The sequence below is a fragment of the Coregonus clupeaformis genome, unplaced genomic scaffold (genome assembly GCF_020615455.1).
Source record: "Coregonus clupeaformis isolate EN_2021a unplaced genomic scaffold, ASM2061545v1 scaf0743, whole genome shotgun sequence".
NCBI classification, from domain to species: domain Eukaryota; kingdom Metazoa; phylum Chordata; class Actinopteri; order Salmoniformes; family Salmonidae; genus Coregonus; species Coregonus clupeaformis.
The window spans coordinates 97,500-122,824 of record NW_025534198.1 but is presented as its reverse complement, the minus strand read 5'-3'; the positions used below and the strand labels follow the sequence as shown (position 1 = coordinate 122,824).

The 25,325-nt window shown below is 45.7% G+C and overlaps 1 protein-coding gene across 1 annotated transcript; it reads right to left on the bottom strand.

Annotated features, from left to right (window-relative positions):
- Positions 1-1,411: 1,411 nt before the first annotated feature.
- LOC121559966 (sprouty-related, EVH1 domain-containing protein 2-like) lies at positions 1,412-25,325 on the bottom strand. Its single transcript, XM_045216574.1, has 6 exons — positions 24,881-25,325; positions 10,741-10,936; positions 9,957-10,125; positions 9,090-9,154; positions 6,051-6,218; positions 1,412-3,631 (listed from the first exon to the last, which is right to left on the bottom strand). The coding sequence occupies exons 1-6, from the start codon at positions 24,946-24,948 to the stop codon at positions 2,819-2,821; spliced, it is 1,479 nt and encodes a 492-aa protein (XP_045072509.1). The 5' UTR covers positions 24,949-25,325; the 3' UTR covers positions 1,412-2,818.

Here is a 25,325-nt window from a genome sequence, read left to right as displayed (position 1 = left end):
CTAGGGGTGTAACGATCCATCTACTACATCGATATATATATTTATTTTTTTCAGGCGTAAAAATACAAATCATAAAAAAATAATCTAATTACAAGGGTGGATTAATTCATTACAATTTCTTTTTAAAATACATTCGTAAGGAGATCGATGAACGCTATGCTTTCAGGCAATGAAAGGTTTCCGTGTGCTGGATGGTACATACGGTAACGGTACTGTTGCACCAGAGACAGACGACAGCTTTTGGTGTAGCTTCACCACAGAGTGAAGGCTAACCGACACACAGCTCTCTTTAACCCATGATTGATGAAATACTTCAGGAGTGGAGAAATGACACACAGACTAACCTCGTCCCCAGACTTTCTGTATTGGCTAACGAAGGCCAAGTTTGACGCGATGGTCCACCAGTGTCTGGGAACGAGATGACACATAGACTGACAAAACATCCCATAGAAACAGAATAGTGACTTTATAATATGCTCATATAAGCTTATAGCAAGTTTAAGGCATTATAGCGGTTGGCGTTACCCATGATGAATGATTAATATATTTCTGGAGTGGAGTAGTGACAAAGTCATCCCATAGAAACTTAATAAACATAAAGTGCCTGTAACACTTTTATAAAGGCGCATACATGCTTATAACAAGTTATAAGGCATTATACCAGTTGGCTTTACGTAAAGTGTTACCGAACAACTTTCCCCATTAGAAGCTTTCAGACAACAACAGATGGGTCAAATGACATTACTTATGTTGAGTATCATGGTATGGAACAACACATTCATTCAACCATTTAGGTTTGATAAAAGGAGCATGTAAACTGCATACATGACAATGCACCATTTATATTTCTTTGGATTCTAAACGTTATATTTATATGGAACAAACTGACATGTTGGGTGACAGGGTTGTATTCATTAGCATGCAACTGATTTTTTTTTTTAAATATATTTTTTAACGGAAAACGATAATTTCTTAGATTTAGCAGACGCTCTTATCCAGAGCCACTTACAGTTAGTGAGTGCATACATGGGATTCGAACCCACAACCCTGGAGTTGCAAACACCATGCTCTACCAACAGAGCTACATCCCTTTCGGCCATTCCCTCCCCTACCCTGGGCCAATTGTGCGCCGCCCCCATGGGTCTCCCGGTCGCGGCCAGCTACGACAGAGCCTGGATTCGAACCAGGATCTCTAGTGGCACAGCTAGCACTGCGATGCAGTGCCTTAGACCACTGCGCCACTCGTCCAGGTAGTCTCTTCTAGTTGCAGTCTGTTGTTGTTCCGTTCGGTGCCTAATGAATACTACTACGTTGTGTAGAACAGACATGCCTCTCGGACAGAATCACGTCCACTCTGGCATTTCTATCGGCAACATTTTGTCAGAACATCGTCTTATCATTAGTGTTGTGCTTTAACATTGTGGATGGAGTGTTTGGAAGTGGATAGCTACAAGGTCAATCATACGAGAAAAGGTGTGTGACCGGATGAAGGGGGCGGGTCTAAGGTGAAACTGCTTCTTATAGGTCCTCAGAGAGATTATACGATGCTGATAAACTAATAATAATAATAATAATCATCTATATTTGACTCATTCTCTCAATAGAAAAGTCTTATTGAGTTTAAGTTCCTTTCTCATATATTATAAACATATTTATTTTATTTCCTGCAGGTACATTTAAACTTTGAAACTGTATAAATGTTAATAACACAATGTCTCAAAGTAGTTCTTCCCAAAATCTACGTTTGTCAGACGTTTTCAAACCTCAAGTGGTGTAACGTTGAGATAAATCCCAAACTGACACACCTCAGATTTGACCTAATCTTTTAAAAGGCTAAGGGTGCATCCCAAATGGCAGCCTATTCCCTATATAGTGCAGGGCTTTTGACCAAGGCCCTATGGGAATACGGTGCCATTTGGGACTCAGCCTAAATGTGTTCCTGGCTTTAGTGAAGGTATCTAGGCACTGTCTATCTATCTCCTACCAACTGGCATGTCTGTCTGTCCACCCTGCCACCCTGTGGCTGGTGGGGCAATTCTGAGAGAAAAATAAATACAATCAAAAATACATCTTTGGATTTAAATGTCAAGACCCAAGTCCCTGTTGATTCTCACTGGAGAGCTTCAAGTTGAACCTTGTTTTAAGGACTTGGGACAGAAGGCCAGTTTAGTTTCGAGGGGTCTGGGATCGGCCCTGGCGCCATATAAACAGAACGATCTAAACAAGACCTGGGTTCAAATACTATTTTAAATCATTTCAAAGACTTAATCTGTGCTTGATTGAGCTTGCCTGGCTTAATGAACCAATAGAAGTCTAAACACTGCAAACCCCGCCCTTTCTGGAACTCCAGGCCGGCTAGAACAAACACTGAAATTATAGAAACAATGTCAAATAGTATATGAACCCAGGTCTAATATCAAACAGGCACTCCTAGCAACCAACCACACAACATACGCAAACTAAACAATTCAAGTGGTTCATCACCAAGTCAGTGTAAAAAGTAGAAAGTACCTGGTTGCATGTGATACATTACATATTAGTGAGCTATAAAAAAAAAGAGTCCCTCCTCAAACAGGAATGGAGCGAACAAGACAGCCACGTGGAGAGAGGAGAGAGAGCGACAGACAACAAGGAGCTTATCAATCTGTACGCCATTTCAAAATGTTAGCTACAACACGCCAACGTTTCGGCTGTATATACACGTCCATCTGTAGAGTAACAAAACCACAACATCTAAATGGGGCATAGGACCACTCCCCCTCCTCTTCTCTCCCCACCATGTATTCCCCTCCATGTGTTTTTTGGGGTTGTGTAAGGTTTATGTCATTGAGGCTTTGTGCCTGCCCCCGCAGCACCCGCACGCCACCCCGGCCCGGTGGCAGCCGTGAAGGGGCGGGTACAGACAGAGACATGGCGCCACTAGGGACAACCCCAGCAGAGCTGCCCAGCGTGTGCCCAGCCTCCCCTCACCACCCCCCTCACAGGAGCAGGGGTCCGAGTAGTCCCCCTCCGGGTCGGACATGCAGTGGTACAGCAGTGTGTCGGCCAGCCACATGCAGCTGACCCGCCTGACGCACGCCCTGATCGGGTCCGGTGCATCCTGGCAGCGCCCCCGTCGGTTGTTACCACGGTAGAACGATTCACCGCAGTACTGGCACTGCAGGCGTTCACCGACCCCGCCCTCCTCAGACTTCTTGTCGTGCCCATTTGACGAGCCAGGGAGGAGGGGTTGGGGCTGGGTAGAGACCATGCCCCCACCGAAGCCATGCTCCCCTGTACGGTGGTGGTGCGAACCCAAGCCGGCGTAGTGGTGGCTCTTGGGTAAAGGTCTGAAGGTAGGTTCGGAGTCGGAGGAATGTAACGGCGCGGACACCAGGGGATAGCTATAATGGTGTTTGTGGGGCTCGCTCTTAGCGAAGTGGACATAGGACTCGGAGTCATCCGGCGGGTGGACCGTGGCCTGACGGTAGTCATCATAGCCCGTGAGCCAGGAGCGTTCTAGTTGGTCCACGCCGCGTTCCGAGCGGGATGAGGATTCCGAGGGGAGCTCCCAGGAACGTTCCCGAGGGTTGATCCTGACGATCTCCTCGTCCTCCTGGAAGCTGACGTGGCGAGGGATGCGGGGCAGAGGCTGCAGGGAGAGGGAGAGGGGGAGAGAGAGAGAGGGGGGGGGGAGAGAGAGAGAGAGAGATGAAGGTGTGACTCAAGCATTGAACAAATGCTATTGGATAACACGGTGTGGATGATGCTGTGTAACTTTCATATTTATAGTTCCACTGTGTACATTTTACTACACAGTACGTTCTAAATATACGCATTACTATTAGTAAAATGCAGTGATGAAGTGGTACAAAATGAGGTGGGTAAAACGCTGATTGCTGTTTGCAGTGAGTAAAGTAACGCTCCCTATACTTTTAAAGTGGGTTCAACGCTCACGCAAAATAAAGTGGGTGTGTAAACGGGCTCCACAACACCACTGGTAATGTGCAGTATATTCAGACCATAGAGAACCACTGGTAATGTGCAGTATATTCAGACCATAGAGAACCACTGGTAATGTGCAGTATATTCAGACCATAGAGAACCACTGGTAATGTGCAGTATATTCAGACCATAGAGATGGAAAGAGGTCTGGTAATGTGCAGTATATTCAGACCATAGAGATGGAAAGAGGTCTGGTAATGTGCAGTATATTCAGACCATAGAGAACCACTGGTAATGTGCAGTATATTCAGACCATAGAGATGGAAAGAGGTCTCATCTTTGTATCTGTGCCATTATGGTGTCTGTGACAGCATGCGCAGCGCCGTTTGAGAATATCTCGATTTTTAATGGAGTCCTGTACCAACTCTTGTGGCATTAATTTATTGTGCCCACTAGATGGCGGTGATATAGCTTAAAGCCATTGACAAACCATAGCACCCAATTTGAAGAGGAAGACTGCTCTGCTAATTGGCTAATCGCTCCCAATCCATAGGAATCACCACCCAGTTGACTACTTTAAAATGGTGAAAGCCCTCAATGGCATTGTCCATGCTAAAACAAGTTATATCCAAGTTGAGTCCTCTAACCTGCTCTATGATTCAGACACAAATCAAATTGTATTTGTCACATTTGTACTGAATTCAACAGGTGTAGACCTTACCGTGAAATGCTTACTTACAAGCCCTTAACCAACTATGCAGAGTAAGAAAATGCTAAATAAACTAAAAGTTTTAAAAAAAGTAACAAACTAACAATAACGAGGCTATATACAGGGGGTACTGGTACCGAGTCAATGAGCGGGGGTACAGGTTAGTCCAGGTAATAACGAGGCTATATACAGTGGGTACTGGTACCGAGTCAATGTGCGGGGGTACAGGTTAGTCCAGGTAATTGAGGTAATCTGTACATGTAGGTAGAGTTAAAGAGACTATGCATAACAGCGAGTAGCAGCAGCGTAAAAAAGGGGGTCAATGTAAATAGTCCGGGTAGCCATTTTATTAATTGTTCAGCAGGCTTATGGCTTGGGGGTAGAAGCTGTTAAGGAGCCTTTTGAACCTAAACTTGGCACTCTGGTACCGCTTGCCGTGCGGTAGCAGAGAGAACAGTCTGACTTGGGTGGCTGGAGTCTTTGCCAATTTTTAGGGCCTTCCTCTGACACTTCCTGGTATAGAGGTCCTGTAGCGGTCGGATGCCGAGCAGTTGCCATACCAGGCTCTCGATGGTGCGCTCTCGATGGTGCAGCAGTATAACTTTTTGAGGATCTGAGGACCCATGCCAAATCTTTTCAGTCTCCTGAGGGGGAATAGGCTTTGTCGTGCCCTCTTCACGACTGTCTTGGTGTGTTTGGACCATGATAGTTTGTTGGTGATTTTCCTGTAGTCCGCATCTTACTCACATTGAGGGAGAGGTGGTTGTCCTAGCACCACACTGCCAGGTCTCTGACCTCCTCCCTATAGGCTGTCTCATCATTGTCGGTGATCAGGCCTACCACTGTTGTTTCGTCAGCAAACTTAATGATGGTGTTCGAGTCGTGTTTGGCCATGCAGTCGTTGGTGAACAGGGAGTACAGGAGGGGACTGAGCACGCACCCCTGAGGGGCCCCCGTGTTGAGGATCAGCGTGGCAGATGTGTTGTTGCCTACCCTTACCACCTGGGGGCGGCTCGTCAGGAAGTCCAGGATCCAGTTGCAGAGGGAGGTGTTTAGTCCCAGGGTCCTTAGCTTAGTGATGAGCTTTGAGGGCACTATGGTGTTGAACGCTGAGCTGTAGTCAATGAACAGCATTCTCACGTAGGTGTTCCTTTTGTCCAAGTGGGAAAGGGCAGTGTGGAATGCAATAGAGATTGTGTCATCTGTGGATCTGTTGGGGCGGTATGCAAATTGCAGTTCATGTCTACAGACGTGAGTGCTACGGGTCGGTAGTCATTTAGGCAGGTTACCTTAGTGTTCTTGGGCACAGGGACTATGGTGGTCTGCTTAAAACATGTAGGTATTACAGACTCGGTCAGGGAGACACATCCAGTGTCAACATCACATCCCATCCCTTACTCTCCTCCCATTGGCTTACCAGATCTAGGAAGTAGTGGTCTGACAACCTATAGGGTTTGTGGAGGTCGTGTCCCAGGATGTAGTTGTTGTGTAGGTGGGATGAGTCAGCGAGGGGGGAGGAGTCCAGTGGCTGCAGACAGGGCTCCAGTCTCTCGGAGGAGGAGTTAGACGAGCTGTCTGTGACGTTCTGATTGGACAAAAGACAAACCAGAAGAGTCAGTCAGTAAAGCTCTGATTGGACAAGAATGTGTCGGTGGGCAGTTTTGGTTTGTACTAAATTCAAGACATTTGAGCAGATCGTCTACATTGTTGTTTGAGTTGTTTAACTGGCCATCAGTGACCGAGAAGTAGCTTTCTCTTTGATTCTGTTTCTCTAAGGCCTCTCTTTATTTCTCCCTTCACACAGATCTACCTCTGCTGTTCCAGGACAGGCCTCTGTGCATTTCTCTCTCTACATCTCCCCTCTCTGCTTCCCCCACTCTACCCCCCTCTCTCTACATCTCCCCTCTCTGCTTCCCCCACTCTACCCCCCCCTCTACATCTCCCCTATCTGCTTCCCCCACTCTACCCCCCTCTCTCTCTACATCTCCCCTCTCTGCTTCCCCCACTCTACCCCCCCTCTACATCTCCCCTCTCTGCTTCCCCCACTCTACCCACCCCCCCTCTCTCTACATCTCCCCTCTCTGCTTCCCTCCCCCCTCTCTCTCTACATCTCCCCTCTCTGCTTCCCCCCCTCTACCCACCCCCCTCCCCCCTCTCTCTCTACATCTCCCCTCTCTGCTTCCCCCACTCTACCCACCCCCCTCCCCCCCTCTCTCTACATCTCCCCTCTCTGCTTCCTCCCCCCTCTCTACCCACCCCCTCTCTCTCTACATCTCCCTCTCTGCTTCCTCCCCCCTCTCTCTCTCCATCTCCCCTCTCTGCTTCCTCCCCCCTCTCTGCTCCCCCCCTCTCTCTCCATCTCCCCTCTCTGCTCCCCCCCCCGCTCTCTCCAGGTCTACTTCCTGTGTGAGTAGAGTTATCCTGCCCTTTCCTCTCAGGCTGTGGTCCAAGTCAAACCTTGGCCAGACACGAAACACACCAGGCCGTCGGCTAGCCGACCAGCAGCCAGCTGACTCTACACATTGTGTGTGTGTGTGTGTGACTCCACATTGCTGAGCGCCCAGACAGATATTTTGGACAGGCAGGCAGGGGGACAGCCTCTGGGGTTCTTGCAGGCAACAGAGTACTGGCTGACAGGGTGGACATGATTTTCCGCCTGCGTTCCAAATGGTACCCTATTCTCTATATAGTGTACTACTTTTGACCAGGACCCACTATATAGGGAATAGGGTGCCATTTGGGACGCAGACGCACTCCCTCTGACCTGTCTGTCTGTCTGTCTGTCTGTCTGTCTGTCTGTCTGTCTGTCTGTCTGTCTGTCTGTTGCTACACACCAGCAGGCCAGGGGGGAAGTGTGTGTGTGACACTTTATTTCGCTTTTTCAACCGGTTTCTTTCCCCACCATTGGTTTGCTTTATGGGGGTCAGTGTTGGACTAAATTTAACTCTCCCTCCCTCCCTCCCTCCCTCCCTCCCTCCCTCCCGCAGCCCACGACACACAGGGGAGGGAGGGAGACACACACACACAGACAGACAGAGAGACAGACAGACAGACAGACAGACAGACAGACAGACAGACAGAGAGAGAGAGAGAGAGAGAGAGAGACAGCGAGAGAGAGACAGAGAGAGAGAGACAGCGAGAGAGAGAGAGAGAGAGAGAGAGAGAGAGAGAGAGAGAGAGAGAGAGAGAGAGAGAGAGAGAGAGAGAGAGAGAGAGAGAGAGAGAGAGAGAGAGAGAGAGAGAGAGAGAGAGCAGCTAAATGACTCAAAACTAGAAGAATGGCAGCAAAATCTCTATCTCTAAATAGTGTCCCCTCAGCGAGAGGCAGGGGTGAGGGGAGTTGGGTTAAGTATAGACTAGCCCATGAGGAATAATTGAGGAAGAATGTGCTTCCTAGCCCTGTCACCCCACCCCTCCCCCTTGTCTTTTGGGTGGTAAATCCAGAGCAGTACTTTCTGTCTGACACGCCACCTCACACTGCACCGGACCGGACCGGACCACTGCTGCTAACTTTAGGAAAGGTCGTCAACATGAGCCTCAGCCTGTGCAGAGGTGTGTGTGTGTGTGTGTGTGTGGTAGGTTGGGGTTGAATGTGTCTGTGTCTGTGTGTGTGAACTGTGTGTGTGTGTGGTAGGTTGGGGTTGTGTGTGTGTGTGTGTGTGTGTGTGTGTGTGTGTTTGTGTGTGAACTGTGTGTGTGTGTGGTAGGTTGGGGTTGTCTGTGTCTGTGTCTGTGTGTGTGAACTGTGTGTGTGTGTGGTAGGTTGGGGTTGTGTGTGTGTGTGTGTGTGTGTGTGTGTGTTTGTGTGTGAACTGTGTGTGTGTGTGGTAGGTTGGGGTTGTCTGTGTCTGTGTGTGTGTGTGTGTGTAAACTCAGACCACCAGAGCTCCCATTCATCTAGCTCTGACAGACAGTTGGAGTCAAGATGAGCCATGAGCCACTTCCTCTACCCAACCCCCCCCCCGCCCTCTCTGAGTGCTTGTAAATCACACTGTCAGAAAGCTTGGATGCAGCTGCCAACGTTAGTTTGATTGTGGTTGTGGTGTGTGTGGAGGTGGTAACAGGAAGTGACCTTGTGACCCTGCCTGCTGCTCCCAGTGTCAGGAGGATGGGGTAGGTAGCGTGCACACACACACACACTCACACACACACACACAGCACACACTCACACACACGCACACACACACACACACACACACACACACACTCACACACTCTCACACACACACACACACACACACACACACACACACACACACACACACTACAGACATGTAACAGAGGGTGGTGTAGGTAGCAGTGAGATACACTACAGACATGTAACAGGGATACCTTTTTAAGCAACCTATGCTAGATGAGGGCTTTGGGGCTGGGCTTATGCAATTCAATGATGGTCATCAACATAACCATATCTCTGACACAGCTAAAACATCTAAATGGGCAAGGTTGTGCTTACGGTGAACACGTCATCGTCGCCCAGTTCAGCCTCATTCTGGAGTGTTGAGGAGGACGTCGTGGAGCCTACGGGGAGCAAAGAGGGTCAAAATTAACCCTAACTCAGGTTGTGCACCATTTTCACGTATAGACTTTCCAATCGCATAGTTACAGCTGAATTAATAATAATAATTAGGTGGGTGCTTATATTTGTCAAATTTCACACATGTACAAGTGTATATTAATATACATGTGTGAATTTGAAATGTGTTACTTGCATGTCCCAACTCCCCCTGAGACCCCCTCAGAGATTGGGGTCATGGCCAGGACCCCCTCAGAGATTGGGGTCACCATTGACCAGTCCCCCTGGAGCAATTAGGGTTAAGTGCCTTGCTCAAGGGCACATCGACAGATGTTATACCTTGTTTGTTCGGGGATTCGAACTAGCAACCTTTCCGTTACTGGCTCACTGCTCTAACCTGCCGACCCTATTAAGTATCAAGTGCCTTTTGCTTTCAAGATTGATTGAAACAAGCACCAGATAGTGCCAATTGTTATTGGGTCATTTAGTGTGAATACCTGGACAATATATGGTAGGGTTATAAAGGAGCATTATTCTTGGCCCTCCACAATAAATATACTACTTGTTGACAGCTAAAGAGTGAGCGATCATAAAGGGATAGTTAGACATTTTGGAATTTAAGTCCTTTCTTCAAAATAACTAATGGATTCCATTTTTATGTCTCTGCGTGCAGTTTGATGGAAGTTGAAGGTAGTTTCTGGAGCAGTTGCTAACTAGCATTAGCACAATTACTGGAAGTCAACAGGAGCAGCTAGCATGCTACTCCTTTAAAAAGGCCCATGCCAGACCCTTCCAGAGTTCCCCTACCTTCTGTCATGTCCTCGATGGCTTTCCGTACGCCCCTGTCGAAGGCCCGGGCATCAGCAGGCCTCTGGAACGTCAGGCCACACCTCCTGTCATCCACCCTCCAATGGTGGAAGGTGGGCGTGGCCTTGGTGTACACAAGGTTCTTTCTCAGAGCACACTCCAGGATCACCTGGCAATCACACAACAGACATGTCAATCAATCAACCGATCAATCAATCAACCGAACAATAAATCAACCGATCAATCAATCAACCGAACAATCAATCAACCGATCAATCAATCAACCGATCAATCAATCAACCGATCAATCAATCAACCGAACAATAAATCAACCAATCAATCAATCAATCGACCGATCAATCAACATGATAATTGGTTAGCAGTGTTGTATTGGAGACCACCTTAAACAAGTCCAATTTCAGTCACGACGAGACCAGAACAACGAATCCAATTTAACACTATATTGTACTGTAGTAGTTGTCATAATGATAGTATAGCATGTTGACTACGGAAGACGTTGCAATAAAACCTATTTTGGACCAAACCTGAAGCACATGTGTGACCCCATTGTGGAGCTGTTTGGTATGTGTGTGTTTTGTAGTGTGTGTGTGTGTTTTGTAGTGTGTGTGTGTGTGTTGTAGTGTGTGTGTGTGTGTGTTTTAGTGTGTGTGTTTTGGTGTGTGTATTTGGTGTGTGTGTTTTGGTGTGTGTGTGTGTATTTGGTGTGTGTTTGGTGTGTGTATCTGATGCTCATATGCGTCTGTGTGTGTCTGTATTTGCCCACCTGTTTGTCCCGTAGCCGTTCTCCGTGGATGAGGAAGTGGGAGCGACCCAGGGGGGCAAGCCCAAGCCCCAGCTCGGGGGGCAGGACTCTGCAGACTCCCACCCTGCTCAGAGCCCCCCCGTCCTGGGCCAACCAGCCTCCACTGGAGTCATCCCTCACCATCACCACCGCTTTTACACACACGATGTAGCTTTCACTGGAGAGGGAGGGAGGGACAGAGGAAGAGAGATTATCAACATCATTATTCATAACGACATTTCCTTGAGGTTATTGATTTTATGTTCCTGGATTCTCACTCTGGTGATGATAGATTGTGGGCGTGTTTGACATTGCAGCCGACTCTTAAGGCAAGTTGAGACTGAGGGTTCTAAATCACCTTCCATCATATATAGCTACTCAATATTATTTGTAGATCAGTCAGTCAGTCAAGATTTACCCATAAATCACGGTTTTGATACACTTGAACACGGCCACTGACTTATCAAGTGAGATATTCCTGGCAGAGAAATATCCCCATTCCAGTAATGCACAAAATGCATGACAGAAAGAGAGAGAGAGACTTCATTGAGAGAAAGAGAGAGAGAGAGACTTCATTGAGAGAAAGAGAGTGAGATAATTCATTGAGAGAAAGAGAGAGAGAAACTTCATTCAGAGAAAGAGAGAGAGAGAATTCATTGAGAGAAAGAGAGAGAGAAACTTCATTCAGAGAAAGAGAGAGAGAGAATTCATTGAGAGAAAGAGAGAATTCATTGAGAGAAAGAGAGAGAGAGAGAGACTTCATTGAGAGAAAGAGAGAGAGAGAATTCATTGAGAGAAAGAGAGAGATAGAAAAGGAATGAGCTCTCAAAATTAACTTGACTACAAGCTCCCTCCGTCCCCTCCCCTCTGGTTCTCTGTAGTGGTCACTAAACCAGGGCCCAGCCGTCCCCTCCCCTCTGGTTCTCTGTAGTGGTCACTAAACCAGGGCCCAGCCGTCCCCTCCCCTCTGGTTCTCTGTAGTGGTCACTAAACCAGGGCCCAGCCGTCCCCTCCCCTCTGGTTCTCTGTAGTGGTCACTAAACCAGGGCCCAGCCGTCCCCCTCCCCTCTGGTTCTCTGTAGTGGTCACTAAACCAGGGCCCAGCCGTCCCCCTCCCCTCTGGTTCTCTGTAGTGGTCACTAAACCAGGGCCCAGCCGTCCCCCTCCCCTCTGGTTCTCTGTAGTGGTCACTAAACCAGGGCCCAGCCGTCCCCTCCCCTCTGGTTCTCTGTAGTGGTCACTAAACCAGGGCCCAGCCGTCCCCTCCCCTCTGGTTCTCTGTAGTGGTCACTAAACCAGGGCCCAGCCGTCCCCTCCCCTCTGGTTCTCTGTAGTGGTCACTAAACCAGGGCCCAGCCGTCCCCTCCCCTCTGGTTCTCTGTAGTGGTCACTAAACCAGGGCCCAGCCGTCCCCTCCCCTCTGGGTCTCTGTAGTGGTCACTAAACCAGGGCCCAGCCGTATACTGTATGGTAACCTGATACAACCCCAGCCCAGCCTCCTTTCAATAACTACACAGGACATTGGAGGAGGAGGAGGAGGAGAGGACAGGTAGGGGAGGAGGAGGAGGAGGAGGAGGAGGAGGAGGAGAGGACAGGTAGGGGAAGAGGTGGAGGAGGTAGGGGAGGAGGTGGAGGAGGAGAGGACAGGTAGGGGAGGAGGTGGAGGAGGAGGAGGAGGAGAGGACAGGTAGGGGAGGAGGTGGAGGAGAGGACAGGTAGGGGAGGAGGAGGAGGAGGAGGAGAGGACAGGTAGGGGAGGAGGTGGAGGTGGAGGAGAGGACAGGTAGGGGAGGAGGAGGAGGAGGAGAGGACAGGTAGGGGAGGAGGTGGAGGAGGAGGAGGAGGAGGAGAGGACAGGTAGGGGAGGAGGTGGAGGAGGAGAGGACAGGTAGGGGAGGAGGTGGAGTAGGAGGAGGAGGAGAGGACAGGTAGGGGAGGAGGTGGAGGAGGAGAGGACAGGTAGGGGAGGAGGTGGAGGAGGAGAGGACAGGTAGGGGAGGAGGTGGAGTAGGAGGAGGAGGAGAGGACAGGTAGGGGAGGAGGTGGAGGAGGAGAGGACAGGTAGGGGAGGAGGTGGAGGAGGAGGAAAGGACAGGTAGGGGAGGAGGAGGAGAGGACGAGGAGGAGGAGGAGGAGGAGGAGGAGGAGGAGGAGGAGAGGACAGGTAGGGGAGGTGGAGGAGAGGACAGGTAGGGGATGAGGAGGAGGAGGAGGAGAGGACAGGTAGGGGGGGAGGTGGAGGTGGAGGAGAGGACAGGTAGGGGAGGAGGTGGAGAAGGAGGAGAGGACAGGTAGGGGAGGAGGAGGAGGTGGAGGTTAGGACAGGTAGGGGAGGAGGTGGAGGAGAGGACAGGTAGGGGAGGAGGTGGAGGAGAGGAGAGGACAGGTAGGGGAGGAGGTGGAGGAGAGGAGAGGACAGGTAGGGGAGGAGGTGGAGGAGAGGAGAGGACAGGTAGGGGAGGAGGAGAGGAGAGGACAGGTAGGGGAGGAGGTGGAGGAGAGGACAGGTAGGGGAGGAGGTGGAGGTGAGGACAGGTAGGGGAGGAGGTGGAGGAGGAGGAGGAGAGGACAGGTAGGGGAGGAGGTGGAGGAGGGAGAGTAGGAAATTGAGGAAATTGTAAATAATGACTGAATGAATGGGTGTCACCACTAATAATCTGTGAGGCCATTTGTGGTGTGAGGGTGTCACCACTATCCATCTGTGAGGCCATTTAGGGTGTGAGAGTGTAGACTATGTGCTGTGGGTCAGGGGTCCTGGAGAATAGACTGATGGCCATCAGGGGTACTGGAGAATAGACTGATGGCCATCAGGGGTACTGGAGAATAGACTGATGGCCATATAGATTAGCCAGTAGACATGAACAGAATACAGGACATCTATCCCCCATATAGTTTAGTCTACCTGATTACCGTCAGGGAACCAACAGTAACAACACAACACTATGTAAGTCAATGCAATTCAGAACAATACAATGCAAAACTGGTGGAAATACATACAACACAATCCAAAACCTCTTGAGTCAATCCAGGCGTTAGCATGGAAGCGCTCTCTCTCTCTCATGTAAACACACGTGTAACAGACCCATGCTAATCTCTGATGGACAGACTACGTAAACATAACCGATGCCGTAGATCTGTCATGATCCAACGGTAGTTAAAGAGCTAGTTCGGGTGCTTCGGGTCCTCTCTGGTTATTTGGACAAATCACCACTTCACAGATGTTAGCATCTTTCCATTTTCCAGACGGGGGACATTCAGCCCATAGACTGGCCCATAACTTGTAAAGAGAGAGGGTGGAGCTCCTTGTTCTGGTTCCCCTCCTCATTCTATCTCTTCTGTTAACGGACCCAGAACTTAATTGAGCAAATGACCAACTACGTGAGACTTTAGTTCTGGGTTAACTGAGATTACATCCACGCTAAAGTTTGACAATGAATTGTAGTCTACTGCATAGACTCAAGAGGTTTCAGATTGTCTCAGTCTTGCCTCTAACTTCCCCTGCCGCAGCTTCCTCTGGATGTGTGTTTGTCTTATATAATTAGCTTTGAAGCAGGGTTTTGAAGGGACACACACAGGTGGCTAAACTGGTTCACCAGCTCCCACAAACACATTCACACACTACCAGAGCAAGAGACAGACAAACAGAAACAGGCTGACAGACAGAGACAGACAAACAGCCAGCCAGCCAGCCAGTCAGCCAGCCAGCCAGAGTGTTATGACCAAGAACTTTAGTTGAAAAAGAGGCGACCCGGCTTTGTGATCAATGTGACCATGCAGGCAGCTCTGCTCCAATACTGGCTGCATTTCAAGGAGAGCTCAGAATCCGCAGACATACGTCCCACTAGTAGGTTGGATTGAGTCTGCCTGTCCCACAGAGATATGTGCTGCATGAGTCATCAGCAGAAAGCTTCTCTGCCTTCAGTCTGCATGCAGCCACCAAACCACTCTAAATATATACCAGACATACATTTTTTGTTGAAACTGGCCAAAGACAAACATGAATGGAGAGTAATTCTCATCCAAAATGACATAAGGCTGTCTAGTTGGTTTGCCTCACTCTTATGATGATAGACTGTAGACCTTGTATGAATGGAGAGTAATTCATATGAGAGGGTAGTAACCTATCCACCCTGAGATAATAGAGGGGTGAAACACAGCAGGCAGACAGGCAGGCAGACAGACAGGCAGGCAGGCAGGCAGACAGGCAGGCAGGCAGGCAGGCAGGCAGACAGACAGACCCTATAATCTGTGGTCAGGCCACAACATAGCCTGCTGCACTGGGCAAGGGGGGCGTGTCCACATAAACACATACCACACCCACACACTGGAGAGCATGCACACACACACACACACACACACACACACACACACACACACACACACAACAGGACAGCTACTAACTACTCCCTGTGCTGGTTCCTTCCAAACCCTCCCTCATGGTTACACCCCATCAAACACACAGGCCAATAAAACACAGAGACATATAGTCTGTCTGTCTGTCTGTCTGCCTGCCTGTCTGTCTGCCACCACTCCTTCCTAGCAGACTGTGTGATGGGATTATAATCTGTTACCTAGGCCTGTTTCAGGTAGACTGTGTGATGGGATTCTAATCTGTTACCTAGGCCTGTTTCAGGTAGACTGTGTGATGGGATTCTAATCTGTTACCTAGGCCTGTTTCAGGTAGACTGTGTGATGGGATTCTAATCTGTTACCTAGGCCTGTTTCAGGTAGACTGTGTGATGGGATTCTAATCTGTTACCTAGGCCTGTTTCAGGTAGACTGTGTGATGGGATTCTAATCTGTTACCTAGACCTGTTTCAGGTAGACTGTGTGTGATGGGATTCTAATCTGTTACCTAGGCCTGTTTCAGGTAGACTGTGTGATGGGATTCTAATCTGTTACCTAGGCCTGTTTCAGGTAGACTGTGTGATGGGATTCTAATCTGTTACCTAGGCCTGTTTCAGGTAGACTGTGTGTGATGGGATTCTAATCTGTTACCTATACCTGTTTCAGGTAGACTGTGTGATGGGATTCTAATCTGTTACCTAGGCCTGTTTCAGGTAGACTGTGTGATGGGATTCTAATCTGTTACCTATACCTGTTTCAGGTAGACTGTGTGATGGGATTCTAATCTGTTACCTAGGCCTGTTTCAGGTAGACTGTGTGATGGGATTCTAATCTGTTACCTAGACCTGTTTCAGGTAGACTGTGTGATGGGATTCTAATCTGTTACCTAGACCTGTTTCAGGTAGACTGTGTGATGGGATTCTAATCTGTTACCTAGACCTGTTTCAGGTAGACTGTGTGTGATGGGATTCTAATCTGTTACCTAGACCTGTTTCAGGTAGACTGTGTGATGGGATTCTAATCTGTTACCTAGACCTGTTTCAGGTAGACTGTGTGTGATGGGATTCTGATCTGTTACCTAGACCTGTTTCAGGTAGACTGTGTGATGGGATTCTGATCTGTTACCTAGGCCTGTTTCAGGTAGACTGTGTGATGGGATTCGAATCTGTTACCTAGACCTGTTTCAGGTAGACTGTGTGTGATGGGATTCTAATCTGTTACCTAGACCTGCTTCCTTCCATTTGCTCTAGTTGCCTCTCCCTTGCAGACCTGAAGGGCAGACCCATTCTGTGTGGTAGAGATAGAGGCAGTGAGAGCAGTTGTTGCAGCACAGGGACTGGTAGGCTACATACAGACAGATTGATGTAGAGGTTAGCTGATCTACTGATATTCCTAGTCTGCATACCACATACAGTAGTCCTATCATGACAGGCTGGTTATAGGAAGAACCATTCTAGTCATATTGATCATTCTGATTATAGGAAGAACCATTCTAGTCATATTGATCATTCTGATTATAGGAAGAACCATTCTAGTCATATTGATCATTCTGATTATAGGAAGAACCATTCTAGTCATATTGATCATTCTGATTATAGGAAGAACCATTCTAGTCATATTGATCATTCTGATTATAGGAAGAACCATTCTAGTCATATTGATCATTCTGATTATAGGAAGAACCATTCTAGTCATATTGATCATTCTGATTATAGGAAGAACCATTCTAGTCATATTGATCATTCTGATTATAGGAAGAACCATTCTAGTCATATTGATCATTCTGATTATAGGAAGAACCATTCTAGTCATATTGATCATTCTGATTATAGGAAGAACCATTCTAGTCATATTGATCATTCTGATTATAGGAAGAACCATTCTAGTCATATTGATCATTCTGATTATAGGAAGAACCATTCTAGTCATATTGATCATTCTGATTATAGGAAGAACCATTCTAGTCATATTGATCATTCTGATTATAGGAAGAACCATTCTAGTCATATTGATCATTCTGATTATAGGAAGAACCATTCTAGTCATATTGATCATTCTGATTATAGAAAGAACCATTCTAGTGATATTGATCATTCTGATTATAGGAAGAACCATTCTAGTCATATTGATCATTCTGATTATAGGAAGAACCATTCTAGTCATATTGATCATTCTGATTATAGGAAGAACCATTCTAGTCATATTGATCATTCTGATTATAGGAAGAACCATTCTAGTCATATTGATCATTCTGATTATAGGAAGAACCATTCTAGTCATATTGATCATTCTGATTATAGGAAGAACCATTCTAGTCATATTGATCATTCTGATTATAGGAAGAACCATTCTAGTCATATTGATCATTCTGATTATAGGAAGAACCATTCTAGTCATATTGATCATTCTGATTATAGGAAGAACCATTCTAGTCATATTGATCATTCTGATTATAGGAAGAACCATTCTAGTCATATTGATCATTCTGATTATAGGAAGAACCATTCTAGTCATATTGATCATTCTGATTATAGGAAGAACCATTCTGGTGATATTGATCATTCTGATTATAAGAAGAACCATTCTAGTCATATTGATCATTCTGATTATAGGAAGAACCATTCTAGTCATATTGATCATTCTGGTTATAGGAAGAACCATTCTAGTCATATTGATCATTCTGATTATAGGAAGAACCATTCTAGTCATATTGATCATTCTGATTATAGGAAGAACCATTCTGGTGATATTGATCATTCTGATTATAGGAAGAACCATTCTAGTCATATTGATCATTCTGATTATAGGAAGAACCATTCTAGTCATATTGATCATTCTGATTATAGGAAGAACCATTCTAGTGATATTGATCATTCTGATTATAGGAAGAACCATTCTAGTCATATTGATCATTCTGATTATAGGAAGAACCATTCTAGTCATATTGATCATTCTGATTATAGGAAGAACCATTCTAGTCATATTGATCATTCTGATTATAGGAAGAACCATTCTAGTCATATTGATCATTCTGATTATAGGAAGAACCATTCTAGTCATATTGATCATTCTGATTATAGGAAGAACCATTCTAGTCATATTGATCATTCTGATTATAGGAAGAACCATTCTAGTCATATTGATCATTCTGATTATAGGAAGAACCATTCTGGTGATATTGATCATTCTGATTATAGGAAGAACCATTCTAGTCATATTGATCATTCTGATTATAGGAAGAACCATTCTAGTCATATTGATCATTCTGATTATAGGAAGAACCATTCTAGTGATATTGATCATTCTGATTATAGGAAGAACCATTCTAGTCATATTGATCATTCTGATTATAGGAAGAACCATTCTGGTGATATTGATCATTCTGATTATAGGAAGAACCATTCTAGTCATATTGATCATTCTGATTATAGGAAGAACCATTCTAGTCATATTGATCATTCTGATTATAGGAAGAACCATTCTAGTCATATTGATCATTCTGATTATAGGAAGAACCATTCTAGTCATATTGATCATTCTGATTATAGGAAGAACCATTCTAGTCATATTGATCATTCTGATTATAGGAAGAACCATTCTAGTGATATTGATCATTCTGATTATAGGAAGAACCATTCTAGTCATATTGATCATTCTGATTATAGGAAGAACCATTCTAGTCATATTGATCATTCTCCTTTACTTCAACAGTTTTAGTTGACTAGCTTTAAGAACCAAGAAAGGGTGAAGCCCTGTTTGTTTTAGACCATGCAGTCTCTCTCTCCCTCCCTCCCTCCCTCCGCTCTCCCTCTCCTATCCACATCAGGTGGAACACATCCTTGGTCACAGTACTTCCTGTGTTCTCCTCAGCTCATCATTGCTTGCTTTCTGGAGCATTTCTGTAAGGTTCTATATCAGAGCCCAAACAATGGCTTTTCATTGTATTTCTGTAAGGTTCTATATCAGGGCCCAACAATGGCTTTTCATTGTATTTCTGTAAGGTTCTATATCAGGGCCCAAACAATGGCTTTTCATTGTATTTCTGTAAGGTTCTATATCAGAGCCCAACAATGGCTTTTCATTGTATTTCTGTAAGGTTCTATATCAGAGCCCAAACAATGGCTTTTCATTGTATTTCTGTAAGGTTCTATATCAGGGCCCAACAATGGCTTTCCATTGTATTTCTGTAAGGTTCTATATCAGGGCCCAACAATGGCTTTTCATTGTATTTCTGTAAGGTTCTATATCAGGGCCCAACAATGGCTTTTCATTGTATTTCTGTAAGGTTCTATATCAGAGCCCAACAATGGCTTTTCATTGTATTTCTGTAAGGTTCTATATCAGAGCCCAACAATGGCTTTTCATTGTATTTCTGTAAGGTTCTATATCAGGGCCCAACAATGTATTTTCATTGTATTTCTGTAAGGTTCTATATCAGGGCCCAACAATGGCTTTTCATTGTATTTCTGTAAGGTTCTATATCAGGGCCCCAAACAATGTTTGTTCTTGTCATGGATTTATTTTCCATATGGGTCCATGTGTTTGTTCTTGTCATGGATTTGCTCAACTCCTGGGCTCCCGAGTGGCGCAGTGGTCTAAGGCACTGCATCTCAGTGCTTGAGGCGTCACTACAGACCCTCTGGTTCGATTCCAGGCTGTATCAAAACCGGCCGTGATTGGGAGTCCCATAGGGCAGCGCACAATTTGGCCGGTGTAGGCCGTCATTGTAAATAAGAATTTGTTCTTAACTGACTTGCCTAGTTAAATAAAGGTATAAATAAATCCTGTCTCGTATCCTGTTGAAAAAGGTAATAGGTCATGGAATAGAGATGGGGAGGAGCCGGAACGTGGACAACAATTTGCTTGTATGAAATTAGACTTTCCTCCACTTGTGCGTCATTATGCAAATGAAGTTTACAGGGGTGGAATAAATTTATAAAGTGATCAAAACAAATTAAGTTAGTTATGCAAGACATTTTCTAGATAGGAAGATAAGCAGCATATTGTTTTTAAACGTATGCATGCTTTTCTCCTCCGACAAAACAACAGCTGAATCAAAGGGGACGTGGCAGATTTCAAAACTCTTCCAATAAGGACTTAGGTAGGATACACGACTATCCTGGATGAAAGGGGGCCATGGAGGAGGGGAGGACGCTCTTCCGTTCGCCTACTAACCAACTGACATCTCCCCCGCCACTCGACCACTTATCGGTTTCCGGGTCACGGAGGAGAGAGGACAGAGGGGAGAGGGTGGAGGACTTTTGCCCAAATGAGACAAGACCAGAGAGGCCAGGGAGTCACCTTGGGAACGTAAGCTTCCGTCCGGAATAAGGTTACAGGGATATCACTTTTTCCAAATGGGAATCTAGTGAGGGTTGTCGATGTCAGACAACTGACAGGGAAGGGTGGACATAGAATGACTGAAAGCTGGGGCCTGTTCACAGTGAGGTACTATGTCATAGAACAATCAGATAGAAATACACCATGTAGAACAAACATTCTATGTCATATTGAATGGGGTTATACTGAGCAGTCCCGTCCTGCTGGCTCAGACTAGAAGGAAGGTAGGTTTGCTGTTGACTGGGATTCTCTTTCAGCTTTTGCACTTGTCTTATCGCTCTCACATGTATGCGCGCAAGCACACACTCACACACACAGTCCAGTTATTACCTCTGTACAGGTGAAGAAAGACATTGTCCGGCTGGACATGTGAGGGTTGCCAATAACTACAGCTGACAACTGACCGTTTTTGGATGCAACTTTCCCTCGGGGGCCTGGAGTGTCAATAATCTCCAATGAACTCACCTCAACTCATCCAAAACCAATGGTAAATAGGACTCTCTCTCATTCTCACTCTACCCATCTGGCATTCTCTGCCTCTCTCTCTGTCTCTCACTTTCTGTGTCCGTCTCTCTCCGTCTCTCTCCCTCTCTCTCTCTGTCTCTCACTTTCTGTGTCCGTCTCTCTCCGTCTCTCTCCCTCTCTGTGTCTATTATCCTCTGTTTCAGGAGCCAGTGTTTCCCCTAGATTATTTTCCAGGAGGTGCCCTACTCCTTGCTGTGCTGTGTTTTTATTTTGTATTTATTTTGTCTGTGATGCTCTAGTACATATAGCCATGTTGCTTGGAGCTGAATGAGCTGGGAAAATAGTGTACATTTTCCCAATTCTAGAAAGACAATGCATAGAAATAGCATCAACTGTGGTCTGAGAGGCTTTTCCCGTTCTAATCATTCTGATTCTATGGAGACATGGCCCAACTCGTTCCCATACAGAAAAAATCTAAATCAAATCAAATGTTATTTGTCACATGCGCCGAATACAACAGGTGTAGTAGACCTTACAGTGAAATGCTGACTTACAAGCCCTTAACCAACTATGCAGTTTTAAGAAAAATAAGTGTTAAGTAAAGAATAGATAAGCAAAAAAATAAATATAAAAAATAACAAGTCATTAAAGAGCAGCATTAAAATGACAGTGGTGAGACTATATAACTATATACAGGGGGTACAGTTAGTGAATGACAGACAGTGAGTGACTGACAGTGAGTGTGTGTGTGTGTGTGTGTGTGTGTGTGTGTGTGTGTGTGTGTGTGTGTGTGTGTGTGTGTGTGTGTGTGTGTGTGTGTGTGTGTGTGTGTGTGTGTGTGTGTGTGTGTAGCGGTTTAACCAATGCTTGGTGGTCAGCTCTGGGTTACATTGCAGACCAGTGATCTATCATTTGGCATCAGTCATCTACTGAAGCACTGTCAGTGTCCGTAGCCTAGAGATCAATACATCTTCCACAAAGGTCTCTGTCCTCTCTGTGGGAGTGTGTATGTGTGTGTCAATGAGAGAAAGTCAACAGAGGACTCGTTATATAGTTGGATCCTTAATTTAGCTGACAATGAGGTTACATGTACACAATAATGTGATTGTTGTGGATAGTCAGGTTAATATAATAGTTTGATTAAAACGTTTACATGCTTTGCAAGAAGAACGACTTCCCTAATAATCCTGTTTACATGCGCACATCTGAAATCAGGCTACCTGATAGCACTCTGATAAATGCAGAAAATTGCGAATCAAAATAAGCGTTCTACCACAGCAAACATGTTGTTTTTGGGAAGCATATTTGATTCTGAGTTCGGATATATAAAGTGTGTATGTGAAAACTACTTCTAAGACGCATACATTCAGTTGTTCCGAACTCAATCCACTCGCGCCAAAGAGGGAGGTTCGCTGGTGCTAGAACATGCGCAGGTCAAATACACCGCTGGAACGCCGATGAAGGCGTTTACATGTCCTAATCATTTGAAAGATTGCTCAGAAAACCAGGTGTTTTAATTGGCGTATGCTAACTTCGATTTCGATCTGACGCCTATTAAGATAAGCAGAGTAAGGTGTTTACATGACTATTGGATAATCTGCCTACTACCATAATCAGTTTAATATCGCATTATTAGTGTGCCTGTAAAAGTTCTCAACGTGTCATTATGGATCAAAATAAAACCTTCAAATGTGTATTGCGTAGAATATAAAGTATTTATTTTAATAAGCAGTAGCTTAGGCCCTTACTGTAGATACCCATTATATTCATTATATTTATATGCATTTAATCCTATCCGATTGCTGTAATACGATCAGATAACTCGACAAAGTGGGCCCTGAGCATTTAGCCTGGCCTGCTGTGTGTAAGGACAACAGTTTCCTGTCTTTATAGTTTGGTTGCAGCTCTAATAGCCCTCACGTCAAGGTAACAAGGTCCCTGGCTGTAGCTATGCATGGTGAATGGGGCGCTGAAGGTTACAGCTTTTATGAATGGACGAACGTCACGCGACTGCCACGCAAACATCCCCTCCTGTGCCCTTCGCCCTTCCGACAGCTATCTATCTGGATCTGCATGACTGACATTCTACAGAGCCTGTCTCTGCTTTCAAAGCAATAGGCTAGGCCCACTTATGATTCAGCATGCACACGCAGCATTAAAGGTGAATAGCCTATTGAATATTGCCAATAAAAGACACTGTAAATAGGAGTTGCCAACAAGAAATATCAACATTTTCTCTGCAACTCATGCCAGAATGTGTAGAATTGCGGCCAAATGCACAATTTTCTCTACACCAACAAGAGGGGTGTGAAAAGTTTGTGACATGAATGTTCCCCAATGCTGGAAGGGGAGACTGAGTGAAAAAGTTTGGGAACCCCTGGCCTAAACAACATTAAAATGACCCAAAGACAAAACTCAGACAGCTACAGGCCTAGACTACGCAAGTGCCTCTGTTTACATTTCAAATGCTTTCGATTTGAGCAAGATAAAGGAAGGCAGGGCACTATGATTCAGACTTTATGAATAGCCTAGGGTACAAAGAAACTGGAATAACGATCGAATGCTAGAATAAATAGCACGCGACGCGTCCATAGATAAACAAATTGGTTGATGTTTTCGGGTAAACTTTGCAAGACAAGCCCTGTCGTCCTCGATTGGTGTTTTTATGAATGAAGCGTGCTCCCGGGAAGACTTCCCCTAGTCACAGTTTGAAGCAGACATACTTTTGAACGATGGCCTAGACACAAATAACCAAACGAATAGCTACAAAGTAACAAAAAACGATAGTCTCTGTTCCATCCGTCAATAGAATGTAACTTGTTTCGAACTTGGTTACATTTTTATTAAGGCCCTACTGCTGCTAATCGCTTTACAACATGTTTCCGATCCACCCACGCTGCAACCCCCACCCCGTTAACGATTATGCAAATGAGAGCGATTCCGAAAAGGGACGGTGGATGGGGCATATCGGATATCTCATATCCTCCTTCCGAAAAGAGTTCCCCCCAGCCACAGCTTGAACAAACAAACATAGAACGATAGCCTAAACGAATGTTGCATAGGCTCCGCGACAATATTAACTGCAAAGTAAAGAGAAACGATAGGCTCTGTTCCATCCGTCGATAGAATGTAACTGTTAGAACGTTAAGAGTTTCTAACTTGGTTACATTTTAAAAGGCCCTACTACTGATCGCTTTACAACATGTTTCCGATCCACCCACGCTGCAACCACCACCCCTCGTCTCTCTCCGCAAGACAGAGTCCGTAGACTAAAGCAAGGCGGGGGCCCTAAACCCCCTCGTCCTCTTCTGCTTTCACATTTTAGTCATTTAGCAGACGCTCCTATCCAGAGCGACTTACAGTTAGTAAGTGCATACATTTTTCATACTGGTCCCCCGTGGGAATCGAACCCACAACCCTGGCGTTGCAAGCGCCATGCTCTACCAACTGAGCTACACGGGACTACTGTCAATATATATGCCACAGACCATTTTCAAACTTTGTAAAATGCCTATTTTTAAACTGAAACAGCTCCACAAGGCATTCGTTTCCAACAAATAAAATGTAACTTAGTTGAGCATTTCTCAAAGGGAAATATATATATATATATATTGGAGTCTATATTTACTAGCCTAGCATGTGTGGTTCCAATTTGACAATCGCTCCATCAGTTGCAGGTTGACTGGGCAGCCAGGCTAGTAATTTTCTACTAGCCCGGGTCCAAAATCTGTACCATGCGATATTATGGGCACATTTTCTACTAGCCCCGTCTAAAAAGTAACCTACTTGCCTCGGGCTATCTTCATTTGTACCGTTGTTTGAAACACTCAAAATGTTCAACTCTGCCCGACAATCGTAGCTTAGTCCAGACCTACTGTGTCATGATTTATTATTGTATTCTTTGCGATTCTTTCTGCCTAATGAAAAGCACTAATGAAGTTGAAGAAATTGTTATCATTATTATACTTACTCGTTTGGATGTGTTTCTTCTATCATTTTTCCCGTTTCACCTGAAATAATATCCCAATGCGGGTGCATATTTTTTGGCCGTCATTTTTTTTCAACACCTATCCTCAGTCCTTTCCCTTCTACTCCGCATAGTAGCCTATCTTTCCGCTGCCTTTGTGTGAATACCTAACGCTCTCTGCTTCAGTCTTAGACTACAGTAGGTCTCTCTCTCTCTGCTGTCCTTTTCTTGTCAAGCCAACCAGTTGCTTGTGTAAAATAAAGACTATCCGAAAGTTTATAATCCTCAGGTTAATACGGTGAAGTAAAATGTTGCCTCCTAAATTCTGGGGGCCCGGTTTTCGACGGCCCGTTCAGCGTTGCTGAATGGGCACTATCGTTACCGAGGGGTGGCCCCGCTAGAGCCCCATCGCTCGCTACTCCATGTTGGATTGTGCAGGCAGCCCTAC